The 11195-nt window shown below is 37.4% G+C and overlaps 2 protein-coding genes across 3 annotated transcripts; one reads left to right on the top strand and one right to left on the bottom strand.

Annotated features, from left to right (window-relative positions):
• The first annotated feature begins 390 nt into the window (after positions 1-390).
• LOC146645026 (uncharacterized) lies at positions 391-4517 on the top strand. The gene is made up of 12 exons (XM_085394624.1): positions 391-798; positions 947-979; positions 1076-1165; positions 1577-1648; positions 1757-1845; positions 1956-2058; positions 2316-2418; positions 2498-2550; positions 2659-2737; positions 2959-3431; positions 3631-3824; positions 3933-4517. Exons 1-12 carry the CDS (start codon positions 595-597, stop codon positions 4075-4077), a joined length of 1638 nt encoding a protein of 545 aa, XP_085250750.1. The 5' UTR covers positions 391-594; the 3' UTR covers positions 4078-4517.
• A 1145-nt stretch (positions 4518-5662) lies between these two features.
• LOC146645025 (uncharacterized) lies at positions 5663-10525 on the bottom strand. Of its 2 annotated transcripts, none has more exons than XM_085394547.1 (5): positions 10407-10525; positions 8403-8499; positions 7919-8029; positions 7304-7470; positions 5663-6970 (listed from the first exon to the last, which is right to left on the bottom strand). In XM_085394547.1, the coding sequence occupies exons 2-5, from the start codon at positions 8490-8492 to the stop codon at positions 6508-6510; spliced, it is 831 nt and encodes a 276-aa protein (XP_085250673.1). In that variant the 5' UTR covers positions 8493-8499; positions 10407-10525; the 3' UTR covers positions 5663-6507. The 2 variants fall into 2 exon arrangements, with proteins under 2 accessions (XP_085250673.1, XP_085250672.1); XM_085394546.1 differs by lacking the exon at positions 10407-10525 and adding an exon at positions 8768-9259.
• Between the last annotated feature and the right edge of the window lie 670 nt (positions 10526-11195).

Raw genomic sequence — 11195 nt, 5'->3', positions numbered from 1 at the left:
TCCATAGCTGTGAAACTGGACATGAGTTCTTGATTCTATGGAGATTAACAGTAATCCAGAAATTTACAAATTTGTCCTGGTACATCGCGTAAATGTTGTCCCAGGGACATCGTGTAGATGTTGTCCCTGGGACATCGCGTAAATGTTGTCCCTGGGACATCGTGTAGATGTTGTCCCTGGGACATCGTGTAGATGTTGTCCCTGGGACATCGTGTAATTGTTGTCCCTGGGACATCGTGTAGATGTTGTCCCTGGGACATCGTGTAAATGTTGTCCCAGGGACATCGTGTGATAGCTTGTAAATAATGGAATGAAAATTATTGATTGTTATTAACTTGTGAAAAAGAAGTGTAACAAATCCACGTTATGTTCTTACACCCTTACAGAAACTGTGACTCCTTCACAATGTCAGGTAAATGTCAACTCATGTTGAATAATCAACCAATCAAGCCTTTTATTATCACATGCAATGTTACACGTACAACTGCAATGAAAATTTCACCCCCTTCTGACCATACATATATTGCTTAAACATCACATTGGGAAGACAGGTCGGAAACAGTTAGGAAGGTCAGAAAACAATTTAATTAATAGATGAGGGGAGAGGAGGAGAAAAAAGAACTACAACCAGACAAAGCTCCTAGAAGACTGAAAGGGATGATGGTTGCAGCATGCAAAAAGAAAATGATATCTGTTGACTACAGCATATGCTTTCTCACAGATTACCTTGTGGGAGTAGCTGGACCAAACTCTATTGGTATTTCAAGTTTGAAATCCCAGACTAACATTTCAGATGAGGTACCTCTTGACATAAAAATCCTTTTATGTTGTCATAAAACTAATGTTAAATTCTGCTTTAAATACACTTTATTGTACAATTTACTTAATGAATCGTGTTCCTTAGTTCTGTTTTTATTTATATGTATTTATTTATTTGTTTTATAAGGTAATAGATGGCCTAATCTATTTGCAGTGTGAGGTATGTTGAAAAGCTTGTTTGATCATAATGACATAGCATGTTTACGTTTTTTGTAATGTATTTGAAAACATAGGTGTATTTATGTTATTTTTATAGAATTTCCCTCACATTTATCCAATACCAAGCCAAATCACTGGAAAAATTTTGGATGGGTCCACAAGAGCACAAAGTGCATACTTTTTGAAGGTATGACTTGGACTGTGGTAACTATGTTCTTATCACAAAGGGTTTATAAGTTGCCACTATAAACAAACAGCATTTTCCAAAATTGAAGCCTTGTCAGAAGAACCTGAAAAATACCTTTCTGAAACCTTTTCTGTGTAAAGACTTGCTCAAAAGCAATGCACACAGATTAAAACATTTCTGTCTTGGCCAACTGATAAAGAACACCAAAAATTGAGTGGTGCGTGTTGAGTCTGTGGTCTTGATTTGTTTTGTACACACTATAGAAATTAATTAATGTAAACCAAAAATGACACTTTCTATATGTTTGTGTATCTGCAGAATTAATTACAAGTCTCACCTGACAAGCTTTTGCAGTTTTGCAGTGTCATTCTTGACAGAAAAACATACTTGTCACATTATTTTTATTTCCAGAAAAACATCTTTCAGATGTATGAGAAATTGATTGGAGCCTGTCTGGAAAACGGCAGCCACTGGACCTTGTTTGTAAGTTGCACCGATTTTGCACTCTCTCTAGTGCATGATACTTTTCAGTGTCCCTCATTAGGAATTCTCAAGGCCCAAGCCTACCATATCCATCTTTTTACAAAACAGTTTTGTGACATACCCAAGAGGACCATAGTCTATATGAATTCATTTGGCGAGTCGGAGGTCAGAAAAAGTGCGGTGTTGAAAAACTGGAGGTAATTAATTAACATATTTAACATAACATATTTAATTTAATTGAAAGCATTACCGAACGTGGTTATTGATTTCTCTATGCTTTTTATTTGTAATAACTGCGATCTCTCAGCTCATTTGCTTCAGCAAGAGGCTGCGCTGGAGAGTGGACCTTGTCACATGTGAGCCACCCACATCAACAGGATGGGAACTCATGTGGAGTGCATGTCATAATGGTACTGAAAACTATAGCTTTAACCTATATAAGTAATGTTTACATTTTTGCCTATTCAGTTTTTAAAGCCTTAGAGGCAGGATGGTAAAATCTCAATTTTTTTTGTAGATTGAACCATTTCAGCAGTAATGCTTTGCTTTGGTTGCTCTGTTTTTTGTTTTTTTTCTCGGGGGGGAGGGGGGGTTAAAAACAAACAAACATTTCTTTGTTAATCTAATTCTTTTTGTTCTTTTTTTTTTTTTCTTCGTCAATTATTAGTTTGCCCAATCTCTCATTGACGGTAAAACACAAGTGGAGGAGTACAACACTGAAATCACAAAGCTCAGGTCCCGACTTTGCCACTACTTATTTTCCTCAATAGGTAAAGATAAAATTAGCTGCCTTCTTTTTCTCTAACATTGGAAAATGTAACTTGTACTTAAACAAATTATATTTTGCAGATCGAACTAGGAAGTGCAGTCAGTGCTGGTGTGTGATTGCAGCCAAAGACCGGGTACACTATGACATGTCCTTAGCCATATAGATTGTTTATTTAATGGACTTTGTTCATTTGTTTTTTGTTTGTTTATTTCTTCTTCTTTTTTTTTTTTTTAATTCACAGGTGCAGTGCCAGAAATGTGGTGCATACAAGCACATGCGTTGTTCAAAGTCTGTTTGTGGCATCTGTATCTTCTGTGAGAGTAAGTCACAATATAACTAAACAACGTCCAAAAATGTTTAAAGTGAATTTTTTTTTCGTAATTTTGCCTTTGCACACCAGGACTGTGTAATTAAAGTGGACGTTTCAAGATCCAGTTTTTACACAAAACTATTTTAGACATAACTGTGTCGTATTGTGGGGATTTCTCTTCACAATTAAATTGATATAGTGCTGTTTATATCATTCTTCTTTATGTAACAGCACAGTGCAGCACAGCAGAGGGAAAGGAGTTGTGCAGCATAGTGGGTGGCTATACAGGAGGAGCAATAGAAGTAGCCAGTGAAGAATGTCATCAGGGAAAGCATCAGGCAGCGAATGACAAAGGAAAAGTTCCTAAGGGAGAGAACATCTGCAGCAAATCGACAAGTAACAGTGAGATAGGAAGACTGACAGTCAGAGATGAAGGTACACAGACTGAAGACAAAGAAAAAGAAACAGAAGTATACGGCACAAGTCTGAGTACAGATAATGCTGCTGCTGATGATGTTGACAGGATCAATGCAGATACAGAATTCCAAACTGATTCAGAAGGAACTAGTACAGTTTACAGAGTGCATGGTCGCTTATCTGTACCAAGCTCAAAAAAGAAAACCTACACAATAACAGAAGACGAGATCAAGCGCAGAATCAACGCAGAGAACATGTCAGTTCATGTTTTCAGAGGTTTGATTGGGGTAGGTATACATTTCGTGATTTTGATGTCACCTGAAATAAATCCGGGTTACTCGTATCAATGAAGTGACAATGTGGCTGGAAATTGTGCATTTGCTGCAACATATACACAATTACACCATGTAAACAAAAGCATTTAACTTTGTGCGCGTGTGTGTGTCTCTCTCTGCTCTTTTGGTGTTTGCACTTTTTCTTTTTTAGGGCCGTAAAGCCAAACTGCCCGCAATGATTCTTGACAGGCCTAAGAAGGCCAAAACTAAAGTAACAGTGTTTAGTGTTCTGAGTGAAGAGGAGGCTGGGGAGCTAGCCCTCGGGTTTGCCGGAAGATTGGCCTGCGATGTCACAACAGACATGGTCTGTAAAGGCATCGACCATTCAAGTGCTGATATGACAAAGTAAGTTAGTAAAACAATATGAAAGTTGTATCTTTTTTGGTATTATTTGTCATTTCCCCGTATTTGGGTTATTAGTGTAACATTGTTAATCTTACTTTCTAATAACAGACAGACTCTTCTCAAAATCCAACACAATCTTAAACATGAGCTGACTGATTCCTCAACCTTCAGTTTGCTGACACACACCTTTGGCCCCGCTGCACTGGATTCTGTCATTTCATTCCTGTGTGAAAAACTTGATCTTGTTTCTTAAATAATGAAACCTTTTGTGACTTTTGTTTGTTCTGTAAATCAGAATCTTGAAAATTGTTCATTGTTGTTCTAAGTTTGTGTTAACTATTTGGCAAAAATGATTGGTTCCTAATCCAAACAGCATAATGACTGTTCTAACACATATCTTAAAAATGCTACAAAGAAAGAAAATTATCACATATGTTTCAATATGAATGTAATTGTGTCACACTCGGTTTGTAGTAGCTTTCCTGTTTTATTTTGAGTTTTGGTATGTTTACACTGTTATTTTTATTTCCCGTGTGTTCGTCTTCCCTTATTAGTTTTACTGTATTTAATTAGTCTGATTTAATAACTTATAATTATTTACTTTCCAGTGTGTATATATGCTCCTCGTTTGGATTATTGTTTGTTTGAGTTCTGCCTGTCTTTTCTATTAAAGATTTGGACTTTTGGACTATTAGTGGACCTCGTAGGTTTTTATTCTGTTCAATTGGTAATTGACTGGGTTTAATTTAGTGGCCTGGAAAACAGGCCGGAGGGGTCTGGTCATTTTAACCCCCTAAGACCCGAAATCTTCCATGGCATGCATTTTTAATTTCTCTTTGATATTTGGGCCGATTGGAACCCGATGAATGTAAAAAGAAAGAATTACCAGGTTTTGTTTTTTTTTTTACCTAATTTTTGTTTCTGAGAAAAATGAGAGCCACATATGAGGACATTAATTTGAAATTTCGATAGAACAGTTGCAGTATAATGTCCTCATAACTGTATATCAGGCACTTGTTGATCAAGATTTAGTATTTTGGTCTAAATAACCCAAAATGTGATGTCCACATGTGTGGACGCCAGGCTGGAGTAAAGTGTTAGAGCTATTTATACCTATGTAAACTTTTATACACTGGTTTTTACCTGTCTTGTTTCAGAAAGGTTTAAAAGGGTAATGTCCACAGTTTATTTGTTTATTTATTTGTTTGAATTCAACATATTTTATTAAAGTAATTGAGCTTGAACACAGAAAAAACTGAATCAAATAATCATAAAATCAAATCACTTGCACTATACTGAAGTCTAATCTACTCTGAGCTAATGCCGGTTTCCAACACCAATGATCGGGTGAAGGAGAGAGATGAGGGTGTGCACGGCCACTGGTGCTCTTATCCCTGTTCTTTGTGATACAATCCAACAGGAAAGCAGTCAAACCCTTGGACATTAGCCAAGTTAACGTTCACAAATATATACACACAGAGGAACTCTGAGCCCCAATGTCAGCATTAGCACAAACATGCCACTTCATACCAAATCTCAGTGTGAGGTCAGGTGTTAGTCTCATTCCATTATTCTGGCTATATTTTCTTACTCATTACTATTAAACTTATACTTAAGACTAACTATTAACAAAATCACACCCCAATAACTCTGTTATTACACTTTGTATTTAATCATAAAAAGGCTGGATGTTGAAACCTTTTACTTCTATTTTGTATGAGCCAGGATTCTCAACAGCTGATACTCTATGTCCAAAAAGTGACAGGTATCGTTTTATGGAGCAAAAAACTTAAGAGCGCATATTTTATAAATAATACCAACAATTACAAATGCAGACCTTTAATAGTAATAAGTAATCCTTTATTTATAATGCATAGCAATATAAAAATAGTAACATATGAAAATATTACAATGGGCACAGATGAATTTGTATCAAAAACAGCAACCAAGCCAAAGTAATGAATAACACACATAAATAACAACTGCTTGAGAGACCAAACAATTTCTTTTCATCTGTTCCTTGGCAGAAAGTTAAGACAGCTATTCAGCTTTAGGTTTCAATAAACAGAAGTAATGGATGCAGTCCCTTTGAAATGTCACACAAAAGTCTACTTGTGCATATACTTAGCTTTAACTCTTCTCTTTTTTGTTTTGTATTCCAAAAGGTTTTCATTTTCTCCAGAGGATGTCTCTCTTTCAGTGGTTATCGACTGTTCACATTCATTTTCAGACTGTTGGAATGTCGATGCTGGCCGAACGTTTCTTGCTAGAATACAATGGCCTAATTTTGCGTGCATTATCTGTCATCTTTATTTCGTACTGGCATATACTTTTGCCTACTTGTTTTGTTTTTAAGACATTTGTATGCAGTTCATCTATCATTGCAGTAATACCCTCTGGAATGAATGCCCACTGTTTAACTGTGTCTAAAACAGCATTTAGTTTTCAAACTGCATCTTCTGTGCATTTTTTGTCTGTGCTTTCAACTACAGGAGTGTCATTCAAAGTTGATAGAGGACTTTTCAGAGAGTTTTTCATTTGTTTAAAATGGCTACAAGCCACCTTCAGGCAGGCACATGTGTTATAGTGAGAGAACGTACAACAAGTGCACTGAAGTGTTTCAGCCGATGCAAAAAAACACAGATTTCCAAACAAACTTGGCATTTTTATCACTTTCAAGTCCTCACAGTGTACAAAGTAATGCCTTTCTTTCACTGCAATTCTTGCCAAGGTCTGTTTCCATGTTTGGATAGATGTCATTGTCAGCCTCTGCTAATTTTGCAAGTAACACTAGATGCTTGCAAAGAAGTCCTCGTAAGCCATATGTACAGTTGCAGTAGGACTCAACAGGGCAGACATCATACACCATGTCTTCTCTTGACTCAGATGGGACTTGATATGCATTAACTCCATGGCTGTTCTTGACTGTAATTTTAAGAGCCCAACCACTTTCCATCAGTCTTGAAGCAGAGTCTGAAACTTGAGACAAGGTGTCAGCAAACCTGTTTTTCATGCGGCCCACATCTTGCAGGGTTTTTATGACTGAGAAGTAGTCGTCGGCCTTCCCTAGGAGCACTTCAATCAGATCATCCAGACGCCTATTCTTGTAGCCAGATAAAAACTGGTATTTCAGGCGGTGGAAAAATCTGAAAAACAGTTATTTGAAATGATTAGTAACTGTAATTGAAGGAATTTAAAGTTTTAATCAAGACTGTATTATTTTTTTTAAAAATTGGAATACCTATTGCACACGTCTTTTATAAAGGAATGCTCTGTGCCGGTTTAGCTGATTTAGGCAAATCCACCTACTCTGTTTTTTGTTGTGATAACATAAAAAACGCTGCTAGAATTTAAAGGATTTGCCTAAAACCTGTTCTGGCAATGACATGACGAACCTACTCAGTTTAGCCTCTTGGATTAAAGCATAATATCTTTTTTTCAGCAATACAATTGAATGAGGTCAAAATAATAAATCATACCTTTCAATCACATTGTTTGTTTCAGAACGAGCGTGACTGAAGCGACGGCCGTAGTCACACCACATGTGGCCAATGCCTTCCCAGTGCTTCTGAAAATACTGGCACACCAAAGGGTATTGCTTAAATGTCTGGCAGAACTCTGCTGATGTGGCTTTAAAGTCGTCCTCCTAAGAGAATTGGATGCAACAGAATATATTTCAATCCATTTAACAGACCTATTGAAATCTTTAATATTATGTATTGAAGCCCTTTTCCTTTTATTGAATAACATTAAGAATTTTAAGTTATTAATAATATGTCGTGTTTTTGTATTAAGAAGCAATTATTTCTTCCCTTACAATGGCTAAGAAGGAACACTAAACCTATAAGCATATTTGGTTTCAGCATCTGTCTGTGAAAGAATCCCACTCACAAGTTCTACTGCACAGTGGGTGACACAATGATGGTCTGCACAGCTTAAGTACTTGTTTTGATAAGCAAGATAAGAAGCCAGTTTTAGAAATTGTTTCAAAAATCTATTTTGTATCTCTCTGTAACTTTTTTTAGCAACTGAAAGTTATTATGCTCTTAGTGTAATCAAGAAATCAAAATGTGAAATAGACAAATTACACTTACAGATGTGCAAGCTTTCAGCTTACAAAAGAAAGAAATGATTTCATTTCTCTTTTGGGTGTTAGAAAGCCCATGGACCCCGGACTCTGATTTTGAAAGCCATCGATTAACAGCCTGTGAATGTAAGAGAAAAAAAGTTAATCTGGAGAGAGAGACAGAGGAGCAGCTGTACAAAAAGCATAAAAGAAAGCTGACGTCCAAAAATAACTTTGTCACTCACTGGACAAGAGGACCTGTGCATTACAGAAATCAACCAGGCAAACATATTTTTAAATGTCAAAAAGAGCTTTGGGAAGCAGCCACCAGAAGATGAGTGCACTGTGGTCTTAAATGGATGGACATAGTCACTCAACATTTTATCCCTTTATATTCATTAACCTGAGTAGGTGAATATCACAATGAGGCAAATCATGACAACAGGACCCTGTTGTAAAAATGTGTTTCAGGTGCATCTTAGACAACGTGAAAAGAAAACAATGTGGTTTACCTGCAAGACATGGTACCAGCATAGAAGGATAGCTGACTCTGGAAAAACCTTCTGCAAAGCATTTATTTCCGCAAAGTCTTTGTCAACCATAAATGCTCTACAGAAAAAAAGAAAACACTAAATGAGATTAAACAGTATGAAAATGTTTTTGCTATCTCAAAGCACCACTTCAATGCCAAATTAAACATTTCAACTCACAAGTAGATATATAAAATACTGCATACAGCCTATAGGAATAACTTTAACAACTGGAAAGGAAAGTTTTTTGCAGCCCATGCTGCAGCTATAGCATTAGATTCTGGCATGTTATAACTTTTTTGAAAAGGAATTATTTCAAAATCAATAGCTGTCAATGTATTATTTACCTCGGGGAAGTTGGGAAATGCTCACAAACTATTCCAAGAACAGTTTCCAGGGTTTTCTGACTTTCGTTGCTGACAATAGCATAGGCCACAGGGACTCCATGCCCATGATCATCTCTTACAACAAGTGTGAATAAGGGAAATGAATACTGGTTAACGCAGTGCGTGGTGTCAACAAATACTAACTGTTTTGCATAGTTCTCCATGTTTGATTTCATTACAGGTGTCTGCAAAACAATCATTAGTTCTTGGTCAGATGTGTATGGTTGATAGAAGAGAACATGTTCTTGATGTTTTCCATTAAGTAAGGTATGTACACTTTGACTGTCTCCACAGTTAAAGTGCTTCTTCCTCATCATGCAGGTTCTAACACTGTCAATGTCACGTGGTGTGACAAAATGCTCTCTGTTGTGAAGATCTCTGTGTCCATGTTCTTTGGCCCATTTATGACATTCGGTTAGTATGATGGCTGGCTTAGTTCCAAGGGAAAGCAGTTCCTCAATCTTCCTCCTCAAATCACTGGAAATATTGTTGAAATGTGCGTCTTTTGGGTCCGAAGGATCATGCCCATCATGCTTATCATATGTACGCTGCACGATGACTGTGTGGTCTTTCCAACATTTGAGTACTTTAAATGAAACATAGGCCTTACAGCCCACTGCTCTGTAGCTGTTTCGACTTTTTTTCCCAGCTCTGATGCAGTTGAATTTGTAATAGTCTCTTTTCCTGTCTTTACCTGAGGCAACATTTAAACATTTATAATGTCCATGAAGGGTTAATGAGTTCAATTTTTCTAACACAACACTGAATGGGTCCTCCTGGCATTGTGACACATGCACACAAAGTTGTGTGTCTTTTCCAGTTTTTTTTTTTCGTCATTCAGAACACTTCTTCTAATTATGTCGTCCATTTCTGGTGGAAAAATAACGAAGGTTTAATTAGTCAATATTCATTAATTCATTTTAACTTGTTGTGGGGGTTTTTGCAATACAATGTAAATATTAAATATAATATTAAAAAAATATATATATATAAAATAATATAAAACAAACAGGGGCTAAAAGAAGCTAAACTTTCATATGGTATGTCTCTGGCAACTTTAACATGATGTCCCAGGGACAACATCTACACGATGTCCCAGGGCAACTTCTACATGATGTCCCAGGGACAACATTTACGCGATGTCCCAGGGACAACATTTACGCGATGTCCCAGGGACAACATTTACGCGATGTCCCAGGGACAACATTTACGCGATGTCCCAGGGACAACATCTACGCGATGTCCCTGGGACAAATTTGTAAATTTCTGGATTACTGTTAATCTCCATAGAATCAAGAACTCATGTCCAGTTTCACAGCTATGGACCAGTTAATTATGTTTCCAGGTGATAGTTTGATTCATAGATTCAGCACACAACCATAAGTCTAGGCCTTTTAGTCCAGATTCTCTTCACTTATGTTTGTAAAATGATCAGGGAAGCTACTGCAATTTTGCCTGACCCAACCCCCGGGCCACGAAACACCCAAAAAGTTGGGGAACGCTGGTCTAGAGAACACTGGTTAGCTAATGCTGTCGTCAAGTAGCCTATCGCTAGCAAACAAACAGCAAGCCAAGTGAGGAACATATGTATAATGCTTACCGTTTATTAAAGGAAAGTATCCTAAATTGACTTCAAATTCGGCGGACAGGCGGCGGTTTTTCGCTTCTTCACTTGTATTTCGAAATACTCGAAGGCGGGTATTTCGAAGTCGCAAAGGAATGACGTCACAAGAAGGTGATTGGTCACTTGCAATGTTGAACCTGGAACAACATTAATTATGATGATGTGGGAACAATGCTGACACGAGGAAATCAGATCGTCCATATATATATATATATATATATATATATATATATATATATATATATATATATATATATATATATATATATATATATATATATATATATATATATATATATATATATATATAGCTATATAAGCAGCTGGATAGCGTAGTGGTTAAACTACACGCCTTTGGAACAGAGGATCGCAAGTTCGATTCCTGCCTGGGGCGTCTGTATCCAGTAAGGGTCCTAAGGCTAGACCCCCTATGCTAAGCAAGCCTACCGCAGACATGAGCGAGACAGATAAATATGAAGGCATGCCGGCTCGGACGTCGCCCGGATCAACAAGGTCCGCGTCAGGTGTTGAGGAACCAGGGCACCCTGACGAAAAGTGGGCTACTGGAACAAGAAGGCATCGGTGGGCAAGGGACGAAAACAGGGCGTTGTTGGAATGCTACTACGCAAGTAACCCCGGCGGAAGGGGCTACATGAATAGGATGAGGGACCTATGGATTCTTCGATACCCAACATCCACAATGACGGCGAAACAACTAGTAGCTCAGTGTTCCAACATTCGAAAGAAGGGACTGCTCTCACAGCT

Source organism: Rhamphochromis longiceps, linkage group LG20 (genome assembly GCF_057381845.1).
Source record: "Rhamphochromis longiceps isolate RC_006_pf linkage group LG20, R_longiceps_female_GT1.1, whole genome shotgun sequence".
NCBI classification, from domain to species: Eukaryota; Metazoa; Chordata; class Actinopteri; order Cichliformes; family Cichlidae; genus Rhamphochromis; species Rhamphochromis longiceps.
The sequence above is the reverse complement of the archived record's forward strand: the minus strand, read 5'-3'. Positions and strand labels throughout refer to the sequence as shown.